Genomic DNA, 26,865 nt, shown 5'->3' with positions numbered 1-26,865 from the left:
TTCATGCTTTGGAAATGACCACAAAGGGATGAATCCACTGACTATAAATCAAAATAATATATATATATTTTTAGAATTTAAGGGTGGTTACACTGGGCAGGTCTTGGCTTGGTGCACAACAAACAAGTGTATTTTATTAGACTCTCTAAAGAATCTTACAACAGAAATCTACATTCCTTTATTGACTGTCTTATTTATTTACTTCCAAACAGAACCAATGGGGATTTTAAATAGAAATAGCCTTTTGTACCCTAGTTCCCCAAAAAACTACATACTAGTCTAGGGAATCCAGAATTAAATATGCTGATTTGAAGGACCCAAATCAGCAGCATAAGACAATACAGGCCTCCATCCACAACTTATTAACATAAAACATGAAAACATAATGCTGTGCAACATTTTGTGCATTTCACAATCTATGAAAGTTTCAAACTCCCTATCTATCTTTCAAGTGAACTAACAACACTGGAGATAAATTAATTAACAACATTTATCCCAGGCAAAGAAGTTTAATAAAATTCAAATTCAACTGATCAAAAGTAACAGCAAAGACATTTATAATGTTACAAAAGATTTATTTTTCAAATAAGTGCTGTTCTTTTGAACTTTTGAGAGTGTAAAACAGGAAAATCAGGCATTTTCATCTTAATCTTATAATGAAGTTGCAATATATGGCCATATATGGTTAAGATGTGCCATATTAGGAGGAAGATGAGAAGGACACACTGTGTATAGAAACACTGCAGAAAAAATAGTGATAATTAAAAGTTATCTTTGCTCCTACAGATGACATACATAACAGACATACAGGCAGCCAACAGAATGAAATTGGCACCAAACAAATGAATCTAATCAGGGAGCAGGTGAAGGAAATTAACTAATCAAGAGCTAACAAGTGTGCGAGACAGGGAACAGAAAAACTGTGCTTGCAATTATAACATTTTCAGAATCCTGACACGAAGTTCCTATAATGAAACATCAGGAAACTTTAATTTTGAAAGAACTACAGGACTCAAGAACAAAAAAAAAAAACACCATTGCCATCATGTGGTCTGCAACAATCCCATGTGTTCTACAAAGGTCGGTGGTACAGTACATGTCGAAGTAGCATCCACATGAATGCCAGGATCCAAGGTTTCCCAGTAGATCATTGTCCAGAACATAACAATGCCTCCTCCTGCCTGTCTTTCTGCATAGTGCATCCTGCTGCCATCTGTTCCCCAGGTAAACGACACACACACATCCATCCACCAGATCTAAAAAAAACGAGGCTTGAGCACCCATGAGCCTGACACCAGTTTTCCTTCCTTGCACCACTTTTTGTAGGTACTGCATACCAGGAACACCTCACAAAACTTGCTGTTTTGGAGATGCTATGACCCAGTTATTTAGCCATTACTATTTGGCCCTTGTCAAAGTCACTCTGATCTTTTTGCTTGCCATTTCACCTGCTTACATGAAATTCCCACCCCTTTATAGGTACCATTGTAACCATACAATCATTATTCACTTAGTGTGCAGCTTAGCAGTTATGAGCTTATCTGTTAACCAAAAGTTGTAGCTTCAAACCCCAAATGGGGTTCCAGATCATCTAAACTCAGATTCAAACAGTTTACTGTATCAGTGTACCGAAACGTGCATGAATAAAATAAATATGGGATATATATGTGTGGGGTGGTGGAAGGGGCGGGGGGGTTAGGGTATGCTTTAGTTTCTCTGAAAAGACCAGAAAGTGTTGCTTTGTATTCAGCCATCCTCCACTGATTACAGTACTCTGTGAGACAGGAGACTGTTTACATTGGGTGCTGTGGAGTTTAAAGAGAGCCTCCATTTCCCCTGGCTTAATGAGTGGGAGGGCAAGGGCCAGTGTACAGAGCTTCACCCTGCATCCCTGCTCCATTATTATTCTGGTGATGAGCCCATAGCTCTCCAAAAGAAAACGCTGTGTGGGCTGTCTGCATTATCATGTTTGATGTCACTGATATTAATATTTTACTATTGTCTGAATTCACAACAGAACCTATAGCGGAAATAGTAGTGAAAACTGGGACAAAATGAAGTGAATTCATGATATGTATTGTGTGTAGCAAAGTGAGTACACTTTGAGTTTCATGCCATTGTTCTTGATGAAATCCTTACAGGAAGGCAGCGGTCTCTTTAGAGCAGATGCTGCTATAGAGCACTGTTCTTTTTTTGAAACCAATCTCTCAGAAGGAGATGAAACCTACTAGAGAAAATACTCAGTGAGTCATGAAGTCCTGAGGGATGTCAAGGATGCACTATGTGGAGTGTAGTCTGAGTTTTTTCTTCTCAAAATTTGTTACATCGGAAATCAAGTGCCAATTTGTTTAGCCCATAAATCTCTGTACAATACATGCATACACATATTATGATCTGCACAAACTATGATCAGTCTTTCAGGAAGTTAATCAATATTCAAGTTAATATAGTTTTGAAAATGCAAGACTATCTCACAGTACAGCATATGAATGAACAGGATATAATGTGCTGTTATTTTGCACAAGTACTGTGGTTAAAAATCTTTAAACAACAGCACACAAAGCACAACAGTAATTAGCCTAATTGCTAATTGTTAGCCATTATGAAACAGTGATTTTAGTTCAGTGACGTAAAAGAACTAGCTTTAGAATTCTCAGTATGCAGACAGTTTCCGAAGACATATGCATATACAATTTATGGCTAACTTACAGCGTTTTAAGTTTTATATTTAATAATTGATTTTATATATTTTTTTTTTTACGAATCCAGTGGTTCTAAATTCATAATTTTGTAACATTACTTCTGCAACAAAAAGACAGACTGAACTTCATTGAACTTTATTCCATGTGCTCCAACACATCAGTGTACTGTTAGTATCACTGATATAGTTTTTGTTAATATAATGAATTAGATTTTATTGTATATTTTCTGTATTCATTTTAATTTTAAAGGTTTTTGTGTTTTAGTCATTTTTATTTATTTCAAATATGTTCGTATAGATTTTGTAAGTTTTATTTTTGTTTTATTACTTGAACTTAGACTAAGCAAAAATTACAAATGTTGCCTTGGCAACTATCTGAAATAAAACAAGTTTACATTTTTAGACGTTCTATATTAACTCACACAGTCAGTTAATGTTTGTTTTTATATATATATATATATATATTTTTTTTTTTTTTTGTTTTAGTTAATAATAAACCTGATCTCAATAAGGTATGAAAAGAAATGTGACGACACTAGAATCTGAATCACGACATTAAAAAACAACAGGTTCAAAACAGGTCTTTCCCCAGGCAATATGCATTATAAACAGAAAGAATATAAGCACCTCATACATTCAGATTTGACTGATGCATTAATGCATTCCACTTTGCTATAGTGCACAATCTCCTGCTGTTTTCACCATGATAACATGATCTTTCTTTTAAATATAATACATTGATTTTATTTCCCCACATTATTTTGTTCACACAAGCTATATTTTTCATTATGATGCCCTCAAGGCTTTGCCTGGCCTCTAGCATAGCTTGCACAATATAAATATTATGCATCTGTCAATGCTTTGATTACATAATCTTTAGCGCGCTGCATTGCCTTACTGCCTGCATTTTCCACACACACCTACTGTTATTTGTACAAACAGACTGTTGTTGTTTTAGCAATCGAGCAAGTCTATAAAACAACAACATCCCAATTCAGACACATCCACACATGGCAAATAAAAAACCTTCAATTACAATCTCACACTTTCAGTCAATGAAAATCCTGTGAAACCAACCTGATGGCACATCTGTTAGGTGTATCTGAAATGACACACAGCCTAGTGTTTTTATGTAAGCTTCAAGCCCTCTCAAGCGGTGTGATTTATTTTATTTTTTTCACAGTGACGCACATACATTGAATCACTAAGTGGAGTCTTACCACGATGCTCTGTATGAGCGTGTTCACCCAGCCCATGCACACTGACACTCATTTATATCAGAAACTTCTTGTAATATGAAGCATCAAATGACATTGTTATTGTATACGTGTCAGATTGATTCCACAAATACAAAAATGAAGGCTAGTGACAACAGTAATGCTCAAAGCTAAATTATGATGCAGCTGTGTCACGATTATCTCTCTCAATCTCTTACTGATGAAAACAACAAAAGATAAGACATTTAAAGGGGTCATATGATGCTGCTAAAAAGAAAATTATTTTGTGTATTTGGTGTAATGAAATGTGTTTGTGGTTTAAGGTAAAAAAAAAAAAAACACATTATTTTCCACATACTTTTTCGCATTTGGCTCCCAAACTCTGGAATAGCCTTCCTGATAATGTTTGGGGTTCAGACACACTTTCTTTGTTTAAATCTAGATTAAAAACACATCTCTTTGGCCAAGCATTCAAATAATGCATCTCATAATTTTGGACTGCAGTTATATCTGATCAAATGTGCATTATTATTCTTTAGCTTGGGTTAAAATAATAAATTTTACTTGGTTGGAACAGCAGCTATGGTAATTATGTGTCTATTTGTTTTTCTGTTTTGCCACGGGATTTACCTCCCATGGTAACTAGGATTTACACAAGCTCCAGTCTGGATCCAGAACACCTGAGAAGAGATGATGCCAGCCCCTCAGATGATGCTAACCCAGAGACAACATGCAAAACTACTACATTTTGCTATAAGTTTGATTGCATAATTGCTGTTAATAGTGTTAATCGTCTGTTTGTTTACGTCTTTTATTGATTTTTCCGAACATTTCTGCCGTATGCACATAAACTGACAGTCATCACTGATAAGCTACTACTAAATATTGTAGATACTTAATTTTCTGTAAAGTTGCTTTGCAATGATTTGTATCGTAAAAAACACTTTACAAATAAACTTGAATTGAATTAAATTGAACATACTGTACATTATTGTTCCTCCTCTATGCCCCGCCTTCTGAAACGTATTTTTCAATTTTTACAAGGCTCATCGCTCTGAAAAGCGAGGTGTGCTGTGATTGGTCAGCTTTCCAGCACATTGTGATTGGCCGAATGGCTCAAGCGTGTGACAGAAATGTTACGCCTTTTAACATATTGTGATGTATTGTCCGGCCGGAGCGATGAGACATAAACATAAAACCCATTATAAATGTGATATAAACATGATTTCTAGTGGTGTCTTCTTTTAGAAGGCAAAAACAAAGTAGTTTCGCTTTCTCAATGAAACAGCTTCACACACTAGAGAAGAAGAAGAATTATAAATAAAGGTGACTTGACTTGTGTGAGGCATGATCGTTTGCTCATTTGCATTGCATAAATTATGGTATTGGCTATATTTAACAAGGGACAGGACATATAAATGATGGTTTAGTAAGTATGATTAAGCTTGTTGGCCATTATGCCACAGACGTGATCTTATTCGGCAGTTATTATGCAATCAATGTGTTTGCTACGCACTGACAGGTCTTGCGGTGCAGATAAATAGCGAAGAGAAGCTTTACGCCGTGAAAATGACTGGATGTAAAGGAGCTTATTGCACAACATTTGCAGAATATTATCTCACTAGATGTAAGAGCTGGAGGGAGGATGTTGTCTGTCAGTTTTTCTAATCTCTGAACCCAGACAGCGGTCCAGTGATGAGAAGACCCAAGGACATGCCGCCTAATTAAGCCAGTCATTTACTGACTCAAGGTACAGGAGAGCAATTAGCCAATGAATGGGGTCTATTCTCTGCAAGTTCGAAATGTCACAATCATTATCTCTGTCGTTATAAGCCACAAAGCAGCACAAGAACCAGCTGAACGTAGTTTAGAGGGCATTTGTTAAAAACTTGGGTGTCTGTGTGAAGAGAGAAGCTTTGATTTCCTGTCCTTAAACATCAAGGGGATGCAACAGTAATGGTCTCATATTGGAACAGTTTGTCTGTACAGACTGTACACAGTAGCTGACATCAAAGACTATAAATATATAAAGAGGGTTCACTTCTATTACTTATGAATGGGAGAAACTGCAATGCCAATATGGCGGAATATGCCCCGCCTTCTAAGTGAAAGAGCCAATCACTGATTAGTAAAGGCATTGCATCACTGCAGCTGCTGTTATAAACTCCGGTTCCCATAGAAACCTGATGCTCTTATGACTGTACATGTGTATTGGCTGGTCAAGTCTGAAAAATAAACCTTTTTAACGCTATTTGAATGCCAGTCTCTGTTTTTGTTTGTGAAACCCGCCGACTGGCAGTTTACCCAATTCTATTTCGGCACTCCGGGTTGCCAGTTGGCAGAAAAGACAGCGTATTTTATTTCATTCATCTTCAAGTGCGCTGGTTCCTATTGGTGTCGTCAATCTGGCAACCTGTGTGTGTATCATGTCTGAGGAGGAGGGGCTGAGTGTAAAAAACCCTCTCCAATATTTTTAATTTGGACTGCAATACCTAGTTCATCCACTCGGTGTCAATCCTACATACAGCACCTTTAAAGGGATACTCCACACCAAAATGAAAATTTTGTCATTAATCACTTACCCCCATGTCGTTCCAAACCCGTAAAATCTCCGTTCATCTTTGTAAAACAATTTAAGATATTTTGGATGAAAACCTGGAGTCTTGACACTGTCCTATAGACTGCCAAGTAAATTACACTGTTAAGGTCCATAAAAGGTATGAAAGTCATTGTCAGAATACTCCACCTGCCATCAGACGTGCAATCTGGGTTATATGAAGCGATGGGAACATTTTGTTAGCAAAGAAAACAAAAACAGCGACTTTATTCAATAATTCCTTTGTCAACGTAATCCAGTGTGTCTCTCCATATCACCGTATGCTGTGTATGCTCTTCTGTGTCATCCGCGCCACAAGGATGCCGTCGCTTCATATAACCCAGATTGCACGTCTGATGGCAGGTGGAGTATTCTGACAATGACTTTCATACCTTTTATGGACCTTAACAGTGTAATTTACTTGGCAGTCTATAGGACAGTGTCAAGACTCCAGGTTTTCATCCAAAATATCTTAAATTGTTTTACAAAGATGAACGGAGATTTTACGGGTTTGGAACGACATGGGGGTAAGTGATTAATGACAAAATTTTCATTTTAGGGTGGAGTATCCCTTTAATGTAAACTGTCAGTCACCAAATTGTTGGTTAAAGAGTGTAAATGTGAGACAAACTCTAAAAAATGGAAAAGTTAAACTTTGGAGTGTATGCGCAAGAAGCTGAAAGGCAGTGAGATGCAACACAATGGTCAAAAACATCCATCAAGCCATGTTTAAGAATAAAAACAATGAAAAGGCAGTGCAACCACACAAAAAAATCTGTTGTGTGAATCGTCATAAAGGTGTTAATCCAAAAAAAGGATTCATTGTCTCTCAGTACTATAGCGATGCATGAAGAACCACTCACAGAAAAGATATTTGCAATTCAAGCAGCTTTCCGTTGGTCAATGCAGCAAAAGAGCGCCGCCTATAGTTTAATTCATGAACAAATTACTTTTATAACTTAGAAGTGTGTTGTCATAATGAATCGTTCACAGTGACTTACAAGTTATCGGTTTGAATCCATCTGTCAAATCCTTCACTGAATAAACTGAATCTGACAGAACAGCTTATGAATCAAGATTTGACTCACTCAGTGACCTGCAAGATCCAGGCTGTGCCACCGAGAAAGTAAATGCAATGAAACTGATAAATAGGCTTAGCTAATGTAATACTATGACAAGGAAAAAACAAATGTTAAGTAAAAAAAAACATGCATTTCCCCCTCATATTTAGTTTTTTCGATTGATTATACCTTAGGTGGTTTTAGGATTAAATTTGGGAATCCCTGCTGTAAACCACAAAACTTACACTGGCGCTCTCTGTGAGAGTTGAATATCATACAGAAAAGCACAACCAAACAAAACCTCTGAAATTCTATATCAGGCTGGTGATTTACAGCTATGCTACACTTTACATTTGGTTTCTTTGAAGCATTTACCAGTCAGTTTAATATAACCATTCTATGTGCAACATTAATGCTCAGACCTCTGTGCTATTACAATGCATGCTATTGAGTCTGCCACTGCTGAAAATAAAGGCAGACACTTAAAGTGAGCTGAATACTTTGCGTCTAGTGAGGATCAAGCTCCAACAGCAACCTATGGACCTCTTAATTCAAATGATTCAGGCTTGTCTTTGATTAATGCTAGTCAAGGAAGCATGCATAATTTATATTCTTTTTTACAGCCTGTCATTCTCCGGTCACCTTCAATCAGCTTTGTGTTTTCAAAACCTGTTTAAAAAAATATACTGTATTGGACTGTAACTGCAAATCTACCAGATTAAAAACATCACTCTTCATACATGACTTTTACATGGTTGATGTTCTCTTGTAGTGTTTAGTGATGAATATTCCAACCATCTGGCTGATGGACGTTTTGTCACTTCTCCTCCCACGCTGTCCACCCTTTTAAGAATATCCAAATTACATGATTAAGCAAACAAACTATGCTAAAATGCAGTCATGCAGTCATTTAAAAAGCAGTTTTGTCAGGGTTGCACAGTGTGAGATGAGATGAGTGCTTGTGAAGCGTGGTTTCTTTGTCTACCCATTTATTATGCTATAACTGGTTGTCATTATGGTAATGGTTTTAGACAGAATGAAGAAGATGAATAATGCAAAAGAAAATCAGTTAAAATATAACACAATATTATCAATATTCAATAGCAAATAGAGCCATGAATATGAACTATAGGATTGAAGGTCTTGATCTTTCTGTGTTGCATTGACAAATATAGTTAATTTTGAAAAAGAAAGTTTGTACTACTCATACTTGCAAACAAGCTTAAACAGATGTGAAAGATTACTCAGATCCAAGAAAACCTCTCTTCAAAGGAAAAGCAGAAATGAAGATGGTCACGTTTATTTATTCTATACAGGAAAAATACATATAAATATAGACAATGAAATGGGTGACAATAACACTCAGTGACACTGCTTTTTTAAAAGCCATTAGAGATAATTTTAGGATAATTTCTGAACTACACAGAGACTCACACTAGTTGGCCCAGATTTTGCTGCTTGTGTTGCCATGACGACAAGGGAGAATTCTCAGAATGTGCTATGAATTTCATTTGATTTTGCTGTGTTTAAATATTTTAACTTTGGACAAGATGGATAGGAGAACAGAAAATGGACTTAAACGTGCGATGTAAAATCCCAATAGGTTTCAGTTTTTCAGCAACTGAAGAAACTGTGCTGAAATGACTAGAGTTGACCTACACTTGACTTCCACTTGAGCTTTTGAAAACTCTTAGGCTGCAGTCTGAGATGGGCAGACATTCATACTGAGGCCGACAGATATCAGTAGTGGAGTGTGTTAATAATCCAGATGCTGTACAAAAATCCATTTTGCTCTACAGTAGTGGAACAGAAACTTTAGATGCATTTACACAGACTGTTTGATGCAGCTCAGAGGAGGTATGAATGCATTTACACCGTAGTAACAATTGCATAAATAATGTTATGAGTTTAATGTTTTAAATATAACACTTTGAATATAAAAATATGAAATTATAAAAAAAAATTAATAATACTTTAAATATGAAACTAAACCTGTCTGTAGGTGGCAGCAAGTCTCACAAATCGAAGTTTGCCATATTAAAAAAGTATGTTCGTGATGCACAGATAGATCACCATTTACAAGTGGAAACAGTCCAAAACAGTTAAAAAACTAATAAAATGGATTTTGATGCGAAAGGATAACAGGACATTAGCTTTTACAATGGTTGATATTATTATTATTATTATTATGGATTGCAGATTATGGAGTCATATTTTGGTCAGAAAATGGATTCAAGTTTAAATTCCTTGATGATGGATTAGTTTCTTCTCAACTTATATTAAAAATTCCCCATAATAAATAACATATACACATACAGTGCAAGAGACAAGAGACAACATAAAAATATCATGCATCCTGCCTTTTAGCATACTTGAAGAATAAGCATTTAAAAATCAGTTATATAACTGAAAGTAAGAAAAAGACAGACGGCATGAAATTAGACATTAGGCATTCTGCTGGATCTTACACTGCACAACAACAGCACAGTCATTCAGAGGTCCTAACTGTAATGATGCTCTTTGTATTCAAGCCCCGTCCGCTTGAGGGATCCATTCCCATAGTCTTCATCAAAGTGGCAGTGTTCCCCAGTGACCAACTCTACCCCTTTCTAGAATTTTCATCACAGTAATTCAAAACCCCCAAGTGAAGATCTGAAAATAACAATAAGGGCACCTTTACCATAAAGAAATACAGTATACGTCACTAAAAACACAAACATCATCCTGAATTCTTATTAGCGATGGTTGACTGTTTTATTGAAGCCTCTCTCTTCAATAAAACAGTCAAGGTACAACTCTGTACCTGTCATGTTGTACTTTTAAACAATCATGACAGCTACAAGATGTGCATAATTTAAAGTAAAAATCTGTCAGTGCTGACACGTGTATAAAACAGTGTGGTTTGTTCTAAAAATGGCTTTAGGTGAAAATGAGAACTATAGGTAATCTAATATGCTGATTTGCTGCCAAACCATTTTGAAAGAAAGGAGTTTAATACATGCGAATGTGTCTGTATAAATCAGACAAATGCATCATCAACTGTGTCACTGTCAGGTACTGTGACCTGATCTGGTCACAGATTGTGCACGACGGAAGAACAGGTGGCATCCCATTTGGATGTGGCTACATGATTTCATCTGATTTGAGGTGCTTGAACATCAGCGGGGAAATCCTAGAGTGACAGGCCACTGAGAGGATGCCATTATAGTCTGTGTGGATTGAGTTACTGTACTGCTGAAATGGGTTTTGTACATTTTTCATCACCAAGTGGGGAAAAAATCCTCATTTGGTTATAGAAATGGAGAATGTGGTGGAAGTAATATCATGTAAGAAGACCAAAAAAAATTCTGTTCTGTCTTCTTACTTAAATTGAGGAAACCCGTTGCCTTGAAAAAATTAAGTAACCACAACTTATTGTATTTGTGTAATTACAATTCACTTGAGACTGATTTGATGTAATCTTATTTTACTGATTTCTTTCAAAATGAAAATTGAAGGCTACTAATACAATTCTCAAAAATACAGACTGCAAACAAACATTTCTATGAAGAATTGTCAAAAGCAAGTCACCTCACCTTTATTTATTTATAGCACATATACAGATATGTGTCAAAGCAGCTTTGCATTGTTAAACAGGAAAATAGTGTCAATAATGCAAACAAAATTCAGTTATGCAGTAAAGCAGCTCTAAAAAGAGGACGAAAGTAAACAGTCAATATTTCAGTTAAAGTCAGTTCATCGTTGATTCAGTGATGTCATCATCATCCAGCTCAATTCAGTTCTCTTCAAACAGTGTCTCTGCAATCAAGTTGTTAATATTCCCAAAAATTAAGTGTCCCCAGATAAGCAAGCCAGAGGTGACAGAAATGGACAAAAAACATTGGTAGAAACCAGGATCAATCGGAGGCCCAGCTCTCCTCTGGCCAGACAAACCAACATGGTGTTTTTCATCTTGGTCTTTGCTGAGGTTTTGTGCCAATGGCCATATAGTTGATGAGGTCTTCACTGGGGATCTGTCTTTGACATTCGGGGCTATAAAGTTGTCTCCACCATGTGGACTGGATACGGACTGGGTCCGGGTGGCTATGGTGACCTCTGAATAAGAATGAAACAGACTAATATTAGCGTAGATGCCACACTTCTTACGATGTAACAAGTACATCAGGTGTTATTGACATTGTTATTATTAGTGAACACCTTCAGAATGAGACGTGGCCTTTTGGGGACTAATTTAACAGACACTTCAAACATTACAATTATACTGACAGTCTTTCAATATGTAACAAAAAGGTAAATTAAATAACTTACCACAATTCAACCACATGAAAGAAGAATGCATAATCCATTAAATATGCATTTAATGCATAATCCATTAAATAGTCCCGCGCTGACACATCTGCTTAAGCATATGCATATGCCTAACATGATATGAGAGCCATTCACACAAAATGGTTAACTAGCTAAATCACGTCCTGATCCTATCCCCCTTGTAGGTTATATTTTGACAATGTACATCCAGTTGGTCTTTATCACAAAATACCCACTGAGCAAAAGTACGTCCAAAAGTCATCTTTTCAACATCATCAAATCTTATATTGACGTCCACGTGACTTCTCTAGAAGGTTAAAATTTAGTTCAGATGTAGTCCTTGTGGAAGTATTTTCAACATCTTCTAGGGATAATCGCAGTCATAATTTACATAATTTATACAGCTTGACAAAATGACACTCTTAAGCCTCGTACACACCGGGATGATTATCGTGCACGCTTATTGCAGACGTTTTTCGACACGTCTTTTGTTTTGCAAATGAAAAGCAAGCACACAGTAATTATAATTACTCTTCGTCTTCATCTTCCTCTGAGGACAACTGATGGACTGATACACAATTATTACAAAGGGGAAAAATATTCACTGATGCTCAAGAAGGAAACACAATGCATTAAGAGCTGGGGGTGTAAACTTTTGAACAGGATGATCATGTGCGATTTTTTTATTTGTATTTTTTTCTCAATTTGTTTGCCTTTCAGAAGCTATGGAAGATAATTAAATGTTTCAGTGAAGATGGTATGTACAATATACCCTGATCATCCTGTTCAAAAAGTATGTGTTTGTCTATTCTTGTGACTGATTGATTTCAGATTTGAAACAAATGTAATATGACACAAAATCATACTCTATGAATATGGACTTAGTGTATGCTGCATTTTCAAATTTCATGTGTCTCACATAAACAGTGTCATACAGGGGAGCAGAACCTGTAGACAGGTATATCAGGCATCATATTGCACAGTTGAAAGGACACTATTATTGCACAAGTATTTACAATGTAAAATGTGCTGCAGCGCAATTTCCAAAAACAATAACTGTGATATTTGTGAAGAAGCAACAGAAACAGTTTTGCAGAAATGCCATCCGTCTGTCGTATTATCATGAGCAATGATGCCTTGAAGGTGCATTGATTTGGTCATAGTGCGTATCCAACTGGAAAATATCCTGTAAACGGATTGCAGTTGAAGTCTCATCTCTTGGGAAATATATTCCAATACATTTCTAAATTATGCTTCTAAAAGGAAAATTGCCCTTGTGCAAAATGTGATGCAAAAATAACATTCTCATTCTGAATAATTAACCAGGTTAATATTCTAGATTTGTGCCTGTGCGAATCAGGTGCAGCATTAGTAACACACATGAAAAGATCTTTGCAGGAATGTATGTGGTGAAAGAATCCCTGCACATTCTCTCTCTCTCTCTCTCTTGGAGGAGGAGCCTTCATATGTGAGGGGAAGTGAGGGAGGGAATGCATAGAGAAACGGAGAAGCAGAATTAAAGGAGATGAGGGCTGTTCAAGTACTGTTACATTCTGCAAGCACCACTAGATTGCCTGGACACCAGAAGCTTCTCAGTATTACAATGAATCTAAATCGTGGATATACAGTCATTGTTCATCTCATAAACTGGTAAGTAAAAGCAACTGATTGAAATTCTCATACTATCATCAAATTCTAGGATGTTATGTTGGTTCTCTGGCGTTTACAGTTAATACAGATTGACATCTCAAGAATGATGTTTATTATGTATTTATATTTCTATGATGACCTTGGCTGACTTATCTTTATTTATCTTAATATATCTTAGACTGCAAAATGCATTTATATCATGCATATTTTACATGTAATGCATCTGTTACATTGTTTCTTTCTTTAATGTGTCTGTATACTCTATTTAGTATGCTTTATTTATAATATTTATACATGCTGTATTTTGCATGCTTCATTTACAACATTTTCCAATATATATTGATGTTATTTTGATGTATTTGTTAGAATGAATCTCTTTTGAAATCTTAGTCCAGAGGGATGCAGTTCATGTACTGCGATGCTTTAATTTGGCACAAGAGAAAGTTTTCATGAAAGTTTGAATTTTAAATGGCAAATGCGTTTGAAAGGGGGTTAGAGAGACATGTGGTGCTGTGTGAGGAGGTTTGGTGTGCCATTTGTCAAGTGACAAAACGGATGCACTGTAACCAAAGGGATCAGTTTAACAGCACTGCTTCTTGAAGGACACTTCATGTTATATTCACTGGCAGCTAGTTATCTGGCTTCACATGAAAGACAGTCAAGTGTGTTTACAAAGGGAATTGTTCAAAGAAGCCCAAACAAAGAAAGAGATGCCAAAAGTCAGAAAAGCGAAAACATTTGTCCTGCCAGCACCGACTTAAGTGGTGTCTCTGTCTCTTAAAGCTTTTAACACATATGCTTGTGTAGTATGAATCTATAAATAACCTAATCCCTGAACTTATTTCTACAAAAGAGTCTGTACTGTCTGATCAATAAGGCTGTAGCATAATTCACTAAAGGACGATTCATTGCTGATCTGCTTCAGGGCCGTTTTTTAAAAGCATTGGCAGTTATCAAGTCATTTCTGAAAACACGTCTATGTTAAGAGAGTAAGATGACAAAAAGAGAGGCTTTTAGCTACTGTTGAGAAATAAATGCTTGCTTTTGAGATCACTTCACCTCTAAAAAAAAATGCTTGGATATTTTTTTCAACCAAATCTTTGGGTTGAGCCTGACCTCTGACCTCTGAAACTATACTTATTTGTGTGATTTTAATTTCCAACCTATTTTGGGTTCATTTTAAGCCAGCAATAGTACATTTTGAATAATAATTGAATTAAATAAATGGCCAAGCATGTTGGATGAAACATTTAACCCAACCCACTAGACTAAAACAACCCAGCGCTGGGTTTGTCCATATTTGACCCAGCGCTAGGTTGCCAAAATAACCCAAAATAATACACATCAACAAACCAATGAAATTTGTTTAAAAGAAACATCTGTTGAATTGTCTCTTTCTTCCTTTTTTTCCTCCTCTTTCTCTCCTCTCCTTCTGTCCCTTTCCGACTACCTCTTTACCCTCAATTACCTATAAAGTCATTGCAGAAGCAAGAAAATAACTGTGATGAATGAGTCCAGGAGAGCTTTACCTCTCAGAATAAACTGCTTCCTTTTCATTTACCACTATAAAGACCTTGCTAAATAATGAGTCACATTCTGTTCCTGCTAGAGAGAAAAAAATAATCTCAGCAATATCATCTGATCGTGCAGTTTACGTTGTTTCATCAAAAATAATCAGTAAATGTAATGACATTTTTTTAGAAGAGGGACAGAATATCAGCATTTTAATTATATCATGATGACCCCTTGACAGACAATTATAGCCTAATAGGACATATCCACATTTCAGAGGATTAGTCGCCTATATTCTGCATACTTTATTATTTATATAACTTAATAATTTATTGTCACCTGGTTATATCACACTTTTAGCATGCACTTTGTCAGCCTATTAGGGAGCAAAGCTCTACATTTGCTAGCCCAGCAGTTGCCTGAAAGCTCTTGCTTTTCCTCACTTAAATGATCTTTGAAAAGCCTTTGCAATTTTGGATTTGCAATATTTATCTAGATGTCACCTATTGCACTGTTTACATATTAAATATCATGTTTAAAGAATTTATATGATTATATAGTTTATATTTTATTATTTGTAATATTAGTGGTGTTTTCTAGTAGAGTATCTAAATATCCTTACTTGAGAAGCTAAATTGAACATATTAAGACTTCTAAGAGAATATATCTGGAATTAAGATTTTCTTCACCCCAATTTTTTTATCCCATGTCATTTTTTTTTTTCAGGATTTAAATCTACCATAATTTTATAAATAAAACGAATCCAACATATATTCTCTGAAAAACAAGTCTTATTTCACATAACTTTGCTTCTCAAATAAATGTATCCTGTTTTTGCATGTAAATCACATGTAACTAGAAATTAACTAGTTTAAAATGGAAATAATCTCCATTAAAAGTAAAATTAATCGAATACATATTTATGGTGCTATAAAAATATTATTTACTAGGAAGATGTTTCCATTACCCATAACCATGTATCATTCAATCTGTGTGCTTGTTAATGTAAAATATAAAAAGTGAGGGTTTTTTTTCTTCCTATAGCCTGATCAATATTTGAAGTGGAGAAATCGATGCTGACCGTTTCTGAGCAACACCTACTGGGACACACTGTGAGATTAACTGCTGGTAGGCAATTGCATTCCTTCTCATTTGGCAGGTTAAACCAACAACAGAATGCTAATATAATCCAATGCACTCTATTCAGTCCATAATATCATGACACGTTGATTATTTCTCGACCAAATGGAGACATGCTCTTTATATATTGACAAGACAGGGTTTTTTTTTTTGCCCTTGGAGAGGTTATGATAGTTTTTCTGAAATTGATTTTAGTCTTGCCTCCATCTCATTCTTCAATCCTCTTTGTACTTGCACCAGCTTTCATGATCTTTTGTAATCACAGTGTACTTTTTTCATGTTCATCTTGAGTCTGATCCTCCTGATATTTGCTCTCAGTGCGGGTCTAGCTATATGGCTTTTCAAAAGAGCTTTTATATCTCATCATACTGCGATTCAGATTCTGGAAAGATATGTGAGATCTGTAACCATGCACTTTACATCAAATCCTCACAAAAAAAATGTGACCAAAAAAAAAAAAAAAGACGAAAAAAGTTCCTAGTGATTCTAAGCACAAACTACTCCAGTGTCTCATCATTTATGGCCTCTTGCAGGGCTCTGGAACTTCACATCTTAAAATGTCAGATCACGAGGACCTGAATAAAGCCATGGGACACTGGAACGCCTCAGAGAGCTACCAGCTCAACCCAGCCAGTGTCATTGTGTCCGTGGTCTTCTCACTCATCTTCCTCCTGGGGACCATTGGGAATAGTCTGGTACTGGCTGTGCTCCTCAGAAGTGGGCAGGTTGGGTACAACACCACCAATCTGTTCATCCTCAACCTCAGCGTAGCTGATTTCTTCTTCATCATCTTCTGTGTGCCTTTCCAAGCAACCATCTACTCCCTGGAGGGTTGGGTTTTCGGGTCCTTTATGTGCAAGGTGGTTCACTTCTTCATCAACCTCACCATGTATGCTAGCAGTTTCACCCTGGCTGCTGTGTCTGTGGATAGGTGGGTTTCTTCAACTATAGGAGCTTTTTTGTTGTTGTTGTTCACACTATCAGTGTTTTTTTTTTTTTGTTTTTACCTTAGTTAATATCATGTCCATGGGTACAGTGTATATATGCATACATCATAGGAAATTTTTTATTGTATTAATTATTTTTACATTTCAGGGATGTTTTGTGTTTAATATCATTCTGTGATGGAAGTGCAAGGTGATGGAGGAAATGACATTTGTTTATGTATGTATATATTTATTTTATTTTTACTTTTTTCTTTACATTTTTGGAAATAAAACAGCCAATATCTTCACACTTTGTGCATAATAGTTTGGAAATGACACAATAATATTCTGTTGTCAGGTGATATTTACCTTTATTTATTTTTATTTGTTTTTGTCACATCTCATATTTCATCTTCACTGTTTTCAGATTTGATAAACAAGTGCACTAACTTCTGAAAAAAGTGCCAAATGTATTAGGTGCAAAATTTCCCAATGCAGATAATGTGACAACTATGGAAGTATAATTTAATTTTTCACACAATAGACATAGAAATGGTTTATCTTTATTTCATTCTTTGTTTAAAATATCATGATTTTGAACACATAATCATTCATACTTTTATGTAGTATTTTCACAGTCTAAAATAAGTCATGATCTCAGACAAGGGTAAACACACAAAAATGTACATATAAAAGGTGTAGCACAAGCAAATGAAGAAGGCATTGTAAAAAGGTTTAATGTGATATTCATATAACAATCAGAGGTAAATTAAATTCTATGTCCCAAGGGTTTAAATGTTGTAAACCCTTGGGACATAAAATTTAGATATCTTTAACGACAAACAGGGCATGCTGATTATACATAATATTAATCCTGTCAAGTGAACTTCACTCTATGCATAATAGCATCATGAAATAGATCGCCTGAACACAAGGAAGTCTTGCAAATTGCATTGGGAAAGGTTGGAGTTTAACTGCAAAAATGTCAGTGGACTTGTCGCCAAAGACCCACTTCATTAATAAAACAACTCCAAAAACCTGCAGCCCATTATTCCTGTCTTCACAATGAACAAGTGAAAACAGAAGCTTTAGCAGCACCCACCCGTATCCACTTACTGGTGTGTTAGCTAAAATTATGCAATGTTAAGGTCGAACTAAAGCACCAGTGATGAGTGGGACTTGTGAGCTGACCCGGAGACAGCTGAATGGAAGAGCCAGCCAGCCTTTTTGCTGAAATAATGGCATAAATGTAACAAGGCCACCTATATGCCCCAGTATAATATGTTACTCTAAGCCTGAGCAACAGACCCACTGCCCTCCATCAAAAAAAAACATGTTAATTTGACGGTTTCCTGCTCTGTGAAAAATGGTCCAGGGCTGGGTGGGGGGTGGGTGTGAATCATTGGTTGTTAATTAACTCTTTTTTTGGTAGAAAACAAGAAGAATTATTCTTGTTGTGTGATGAAAATTGTTTGCTATATTGATCATATGGCGTTTCAGGGCAAACTCAATTTCAGAAAGCACCACTCAGCTTCTGATGAACATTTCCTGTCCCTTTTATACAGGGCTAAAGAGCCAATTTTTCACAGCTCCATTTGATCAGTGGGTTTCTTCTTTTTCAGGTATCTGGCCATCCGTTACCCCCTGCGCTCCAGAGAATTGAGAACGCCGTGTAACGCTGTAGTTGCGATGGTGGTCATCTGGGGCCTGTCGCTTGTTTTCGCCGGGCCTTATTTGAGTTACTACGACCTCATTGATTTCGAAAACAGCAATGTGTGTGTGCCAGGGTGGGAAGAGCATAACCGGAAGGTTCTGGACACCTGCACCTTTGTTTTTGGCTATGTTATTCCTGTGCTCATCGTGAGCTTGTCCTACACACGCACCATCAAGTACCTCTGGACCGCGGTGGATCCTCTCGATGGGATGTCGGAGTCGAAGCGAGCCAAGCGCAAGGTCACCAAGATGATCATCATAGTCACAGTGCTCTTTTGCATCTGCTGGTTACCGTACCACGTGGTCATTTTGTGCTACCTCTACGGAGACTTTCCCTTCAATCAGACCACCTACGCCTTCAGGCTGCTGTCCCACTGTATGGCCTACGCCAACTCTTGCCTAAACCCTATCGTTTATGCCCTGGTGTCCAAACACTTTCGCAAGGGTTTCAAGAAGGTCTTCAGCTGCATCCTCAGCAAAAAGGGACGAAATAAGGTGCACGTGGTCCATGTGGCCAACACCGTCCCTGGCTTCGAAGCTGGATCCACAGAAGTGTCTCACATGAATGAAGAGAATGCCAGACAGAATGAGAACGAAATGGTCAACCGCCCACTCGCAGAGCCGCAGGACACCACTATGACTATAACGTTACCCTTCCAGAATCAGCCATGAAAATAAAGCACACGACTAATGCTGCCTTACAGAAGCCTTATTAAAAAACTCAAACAGAGCCGGAGGATTTCAGCAGCTTTGATCGACATCACCACAGTTTCGCATTGACTGAATGAGCACAGAGGAGTCTGTAGTTATTTATGATTCAAATCGCTGAGCAAATTGAAAACGTACATTCAATTTGGCTCTCGCACTTGCATCTTTGTGTTTTGCTTAGTTGTTTTGGTTCCAATGCTAAATTATGTCTTATTTACGATCTCCTCTTTCTTTTTTTCAGTAGCACTGTCTGTTTGTTTTCTATCGATGTGTTACCCTCTGAGCATGTTTCAGTTTAATGCTGATGACTTTTCTCCTGTGAAAATTTGTTACCAATTATTGTGTGTAACACACTTTAATATCTGAAGAGCCCTTTGTCTTTATGTGAGCAAAGCTGTGATTTCCTACTGTGCTTGAAGCTTTGAAGAGGACACTTTGATTATGCTCCTCAGCTTCGCTTAACAAGTTCTTAAAGAAAATGCTTTCGTTAAGTACTGTATGTTCTTGCTTTTACAGTCGTTTCTAAGCTCTGATATTCCCTGCTGTTTTAGAAAGTCTTAAAATTATTTAAATGGTGAGTTTTATATCAATTCCTACATTGCAAAAGCCCTAAAAACAGGGTTATACAGAAAATCTCAGATTACAGACAACCAACAGTTTTCTACATATGGTTCTTGTGCTGTCTGAAAGGAATTTACTGGATTCAGTACAAGTTAAGCTCAATCAATAGCAAAGGTGATATAACGTTAATAAAAATATATATATTTTGAACTATGCCTCCTTTTCTTAAAAAAACAAAACAAAATCTGGGTTACAGTGAGGCGCCTACAGATGAAGTAAATGGAGCCAATTATGGGGACGTAAATATTAAAATAAATGTCAAGAGTACAGCCGCAAAACAATTTCTATATGATTTTAGTGTAGAGGATATGCTTACTAACCTTTTCTGTGTAAATTTATATCCATTTTTCAACATGACATCTAAAACCCTAAAACAAACGTAAAATGAGAGTAAAAATGAACCGTAAAAAAAGTAACTTTACAGTTCAGATAACACGGATATTTTAACAATATAGTTAATGTAACACTTATATACAGTTTAAAGGTAACATTTGAGCTGTTAAAGCCTCAAAAATTTGCCCCATTCACTCATTCATTTGGAAATGTCTCACCAAAAAAGAGAGAGAGAAAAGAAAAGGATATGACACAATTATTTTGTTATAATCAAAACAAATGCTGCAGATTAGCCAAACTTGTACAGAACCTGGAATATTTCTTTATCTGTCATCAGTTCATTCATTATGTATAATGTACTGTAGCTATATAGCAAGTGCTATGTTGGAAGTTTTGAATTGGATGTTGACAATGAATTTCAATAAAAAGCGCATTGATATTCCTCTTGGACTAGCACAATATTTTAATATATGCAAATAAATGACCCCAGTGCATTTAGCAGTAGCCTGAGTAGCCTTGAAGCACCCTTTGGGGGATGTTTCATACTAGATCAAAACTGTACTTTCCCCTGAAGGCTCAATAACAGAGCTGCAGCATTAAGTGAAAATTAAAGTTTAATGTCTTCCATTTAAAAACAACTTGAAGCCAAAGGAATGAGGGAAGTACTGATGCATGCACCATAAAAGACAATCAGTCAAGATGCACTTCTGAGGTTATTACAAGAAAAAACAAGGTGAAAACAAATAATTTTATTCTGTTTATTAGTTTTTAGAGGCGATCTTTAAAATCATCCTCTATCTTATTCAAGGCAGACTTTTTAAACTTCATAAATTATAATGTTTCAACACTTGGAGAAGCTAAGTACTTTGGTAAACATTACAAATCAGTTGCTATTTTCTGCCAGATGCATTGAGTTTATGTTTATTAATCATGGACATGGGCTATTTATTCATATTACACTCTTTACTTTTAGAAAAAAAATAACAACAGTAAAACACTGCACATAAATATGGAACAAACCAGTCATGAAAATTTAAAAAGCTTCAATATTAAAATATGCACTCATCAGTCATGCAAAATTAAGAAAATGAAGCCTCATTTGGCTTGTTCTGCATATTAGTCGTTGATGGCAAATTCAAAAGCTTCCGTGCACAATTAAGTATCCGCTGCCATTTCTGCAAATTTACAGCAGTTAGGTCATCCAAGGATATTTATTGAAGCTCTCAGTGGTATTACAGATCATTCATCATTTCTGCCAAGCCACAGAATTAAGAGAACATTTCCTAATGTTTGACGTGATCTGACCATATGAATGTCATTTTTCTTTGATCTCACAGAAAATAAAAAAATTTCATCTTCACTCAGAGATGGACTTTTGCCAGTTACGAGATCTCGAGAAGCTCAATACAGCAACCTGTTAGTTTCGGTATATTCCTCTTAGCACTCCACTGCTGCCTGAGAAAACACCAATAATTATACATTCTCTAATATGTTAGCAGATTTAATCAATCTACTTCATGTCGAGACATGATTTGTGCTGGGTCTATATCAAAAATCTGAAATGTACATCAAAAGGAACACTTAACCTTTAGTAAGATACTGAACAGTCTGAAAAAAATCTAAACACTTCAGTGTTCCTCAACTTAATTAATTCTGCTGTGAATTTCAGTTTCATTGATTGTGGCTTCTTTAAAGGGAACACTCCACTGTTTTTTAAAAATAGGCTCCCCTAGAGTTAAACAGTTGAGTTTTACCGTTATCAAGGAACTTTGCTGTCGTACATGGGTGCAGCAGGCGCAATGATATTACGCAGCGCCTGAAATGCACCCATTGTACGGCAGCAAAGTTCCCTGACTATTACGGCAGAATGAGAGTATAGTACCTAACCATATCAGCCTAGAAAATCGCAACTTTTCATTTTCCGTCGGTCTTAGTACACGATGTAACTACAGAAGAGTCCACTTTTAAATAGGAAAAATATCGAAACTCTTTGTTCATTTTTGAGCGAGATGCTAACGATCTAATCAGATTCAATGATCTATGCTAAGCTAAGTTAAAAGTGCTACTGTCAGACCCGAAAACGGTAAAACTCAACTATTTAACTCTAGGGGAGTTGGAAAATGAGCCTATTTTCAAAAATAGTGGAGTGCTCCTTTAACAGAGACATCAAAAAAAAAAAAAACAGGTTGGATGTAAACACACAAACTACATAATAACACTTATTTTGGTCTTTTAACAGCAAATGAACAGGAGATCCTGCAGGAAATTGAGGAAAAAAGATAATTACAGTATTACAAAGAGAAAAGCTCATACAGTTGTTTGTGTACTGTACAGCAGTGAATTTGTGGAATTTTGTTGTAGACTTTGATAATTGAGATGGTTCATGAACTTTAGATTGGGTAGATAGGAGATTCAATGAAATGTGATGTGAATGAAAATGAGGCTCTGAGGGATGGTCTGTTCAATTGATTGTACAGTGCTAATATCTTATAAACAGTTAGTTCTGATCCTCATATTTGATTTGCTGAAAGAAGTCAAGAGTGCTGATATACAGTCCAATAACACTAGTAATTTTCACTCTCAGTCTGGGCATTAGTGGTAGGGACTTTTCAGTGAATCTTTCTGTATGTTACATAGCTACTCCAGTAGACAAGTTTATGAGTGACTGAGCAACTTTATGAGTGAACCATTTGAACCATTCATACAAATACATTGATTCATACAGGGACTGCTGTAATGAGTGAGTCCTTGAATCATTTGCTGTACCAATTCGTTCAAAAGCACATATTCATTCAAGAACGAAATAACTATGCCTCAGTCATGGAATCATTGACACAACCAATTCATTTAAAAACAGATTAATTTAGAAACAAATGAACTATGAGTCAGTCAAGAAATCCTTCACTCAACAGATTTGTTAAAAAAACAACAACAAAAAAACATTCATCCAGAAACAAAATAACTATGAGTCAGTCATGAAGTCATTCACTCAAACGATTTATTTAAAAACAAAGATTCTTTTGGAACTGAATAACTGAGTCAGTCATGAAGTCATTCACTCAAACGATTTATTTAAAAACAAAGATTCTTTTGGAACTAAATAACTATGAGTCAATCATGGAATCATTCACTCAACAGATTAATTTGGGAATGAAACAGCTACTTTGTGATGCTTGGTTTTTATTCCACTTTGACATCATTTGGAATTCCCATTGTCGCAGAAAAAAATTAACTAATTAACTGGCAGTAATGCATCTAAAATGTAAATTCCTCTATATCAAATTCTTGTTTATTGAACTGCTGTGTAAAACAAAACTCAAAATCGTGCAGCTCTGTCTGTAACTCACAGCCTCTATTTCACTCACATCAAATGAAACATGATGTCAAACCTCACTATGGTCCGTCGTTCTCCACAGTCATGTGATCAAGAAACCACTGAAGTCATTCGCATATTTGACTCAAGGGGCACTTAGTCGAGATTCTTAATTAGACAGCCAAGCCTGACAGAGCTTTTTCATTCAAGTGTAATTATTTGCTGAAGACATCTCAATAGCAAGATTTCAGAGACATAAGCAGCAGCTCAAGTAACACAAGTAAGAGTTAGTTATGAATGATTTTAACTTACATAAAACAATTTTGTGGGTGCATATGGACATGTGGGTGTTAGGTCAAGAGAGTAAATTACCTTGTGCTCTTCCTGCCACTCTGAAATCAATAACAACAGCTCAGCTGAGTCTTTCTGGAGACCATAATCCATCACACCATAGCAAATGCAATAAACATGTTGCCAGGAACACCCAATAAAATATGTGATTTAGGGGATTGCTTCTGTTAGGGCCACTTCTGAGGATCAGATTATCATGAAAAGGAGCTGAATATCTGGCTCTTTTGCCCATCTTCAGGTGCTTAACAACATTTCCTGAAATGGATGGATAATAACTACTGTGGAAGATTGCTATTTGTATCTAGGGACAGGGTGACAGAGCTAGGATCTCATTTAGAAAACTCTTAAATCTGGAAAATGAAGATATTTTCCATCCTACATCATACAGACATCATCCAACCCTACATAATGATACCACTTTAAATATTTAATCATTTTAATATTGTTCCTCTAATTTGCACCTCTTGATACATGATTAAATAAAACCCGCTCTATACTGCATCTGAAATCACCTCTTTTCTCTCACTCTGTCTTTTATAATGTAGCTGAAAGGAGAGCTGGAGGATGCCAACAGGTCACAGGTTTTATCTACAGCACTTTTATTCATTTCAACATTTCTACCTATTTGGTCATTTAACACGAGGGACTATTTAACTGACTAGCACTAATGTAATAAATATCATATGTGCTTTACTGCTGATGGGTCAATTTATGTATTTCTCTAATTAAAATACCATTATCTGTTCTTTGCTATATATATCAGTTTTTATTTTTGGAGAATTGAGGAAGATTCCTGTGAAATTACAGTTTATCAATGGTTTGTTGTTAATAAACTTCAATCAAAGTCCTACGGGCCATTCAAAGCCTCCGCATGTCATCAATTGCATGCGGGTGCAAAATGTTAGACTCTTATCAAAAGCACCCCAAAATGTCAGAACGCGTTCTTCTGATCCAGATCCAGACTAGAATCTGCTAAAGTGTGCCGTGACAAAGTAGCACAGCTTCTGGCATCGTCTGTTGCTCTATCAGCGGCTGTCAGGCATGCCTATTCCACCCATTCCCACTCTCTAATGAAGCATAGCCCGTGGGAGCATGGCAGGGCTTTTGTCGCAGATTCAAGGCAGCAGAATGTGCCTCAACAATCAGACAATCGATTCAGCACCATGGGTGTGCATAAGTGAAATATATTGAAATATAACCCACTTTAAGTAATGTCTTTTCTGAGTTCAGCTGTACAGAAGATGTGATTTTGCTGGTGAAGGAGCCTGCTGATTATTAATAGGGCTGACAATGTCAAACATAATAAATTGAAATCTTTATTTGTTACTGATTGCAATTACATATTAATATTTGCTAAGAAAACTCAAAGTAATCCAAAGACACATGTTTGGTGTTTGATGTATTTCCATAAATTACTAAACATATCAGTGGCCTACAGTCTGCAACCCAATTCGCTTCCTACTTCTACAAACTTTCTTCATTTGACTAATCTGACTCTGACTGTGGTTTGTTGGATGGCTTTGTAGCCTTTTCCATAATGGCAACAACTTTTTTTGTGAAGGTCTTCAGAAATTTCCTTCCCTTTTTATCACCGTGCTATTAAGTCCACTCTAAAAGTGCATTCAGCATTCATGCCATATCAGAATTGGCATGAGATTATAAGAATACGACCTCTCGCAGAACTCGCAATTGCAATTTGTACTCTGAATTTTCTGAGAGCTCTGACTTGTACCACCGTCAGGTAGAAACACTCAAAATGCCAGCAGCTTTACAAGTAAAATTAAGTCAAGCCATTATTTTATAATATTTCTGTTTAATAATTTTTATAATTGAGTGCTGTTTATGTTTTAATAATCTGAGAATAATCTGAAAATAAAGGAAAGGCATTCAATATAATTTTTTGTAGCTATATCACAGAGTTGAATAACTATTTAAAGGTATAGTGTGCCCAAAAATGTAAATGGTGTCATTATTTACTCACCCTCAGGACTTAAGGCTTTTTTTTTTCCTGTGGAGCAATATTGGAAAAATGTTAGTAAGCAAATAGTTTCGGTTCTCATTGACTTCCATAATATTTTTGACCATACAAAGGAAGTCAATGGGAAACAAAACTATTTGGTTACCAACATTCTTCAAAATATCTTCTATTATGTTCCATAGGATTGGATGTCATACAAGATTGCAAACTGACTAAATGTTGACAGAATTTATTTTTTTAGGTGGACGATCCCTTTAATATCCCACTAAATAAATTATAATTTATAATAAGGCATTTGCATAATGATTGTTATATCGTTGTTTGTCTACCAATTACTCAAATTACACAGATTCATTTTGGCATTAATAACGTTGCCATAGAAATACATAATTTCGAGTTTGAGGAGGTGTACAACTTTAGAACATACCAGGTTGTCATTTAGTAATTATAGTAATTACAGAAGCAAGATTGTGAGGGAAAACATCTGATTTGTACTAGCCAGAACTAGCCCAAATAAGGGCTGCTTAACCAAAGCAATCAAAAAAAAAAAACATATGACCTTAATAACTATAATTCATTTGCACCATTAAGGGTCTTTGGTACAGGCTCTTTTTCATACCTGCATAACTAAAACCTTGAACTCCAATAAAATTTGACCACAAAGTTAACAATGTGCACAAGCTCAGAAAATCTGACAGAGGGCAACTTTTCCACAGCACTTTATATCCTAAAACACA

At 36.1% G+C, this 26,865-nt stretch overlaps 1 protein-coding gene across 1 annotated transcript; it reads left to right on the top strand.

Annotated features, from left to right (window-relative positions):
• The first annotated feature begins 896 nt into the window (after positions 1-896).
• galr2b (galanin receptor 2b) lies at positions 897-20,919 on the top strand. The gene is made up of 5 exons (XM_042720954.1): positions 897-1,224; positions 13,337-13,533; positions 16,090-16,173; positions 16,719-17,116; positions 18,734-20,919. The coding sequence occupies exons 4-5, from the start codon at positions 16,743-16,745 to the stop codon at positions 19,494-19,496; spliced, it is 1,137 nt and encodes a 378-aa protein (XP_042576888.1). The 5' UTR covers positions 897-1,224; positions 13,337-13,533; positions 16,090-16,173; positions 16,719-16,742; the 3' UTR covers positions 19,497-20,919.
• The last annotated feature ends 5,946 nt before the right edge of the window (positions 20,920-26,865 follow it).

The sequence above is a fragment of the Cyprinus carpio genome, chromosome A3, assembly GCF_018340385.1.
Source record: "Cyprinus carpio isolate SPL01 chromosome A3, ASM1834038v1, whole genome shotgun sequence".
NCBI classification, from domain to species: domain Eukaryota; kingdom Metazoa; phylum Chordata; class Actinopteri; order Cypriniformes; family Cyprinidae; genus Cyprinus; species Cyprinus carpio.
Note: the sequence above shows the minus strand (reverse complement) of the source record. Positions and strands in the feature narration are given on the sequence as shown.

Excerpts from the sequence above, each read along its gene's own strand:
- galr2b (XM_042720954.1), top strand. The coding sequence starts at position 16,743 with ATGTCAGATCACGAGGACCTGAATAAAGCCATGGGACACTGGAACGCC. Across the intron at positions 17,117-18,733 it reads GCTGCTGTGTCTGTGGATAG|GTATCTGGCCATCCGTTACC; the intron begins GTGGGTTTCTTC and ends CTTCTTTTTCAG.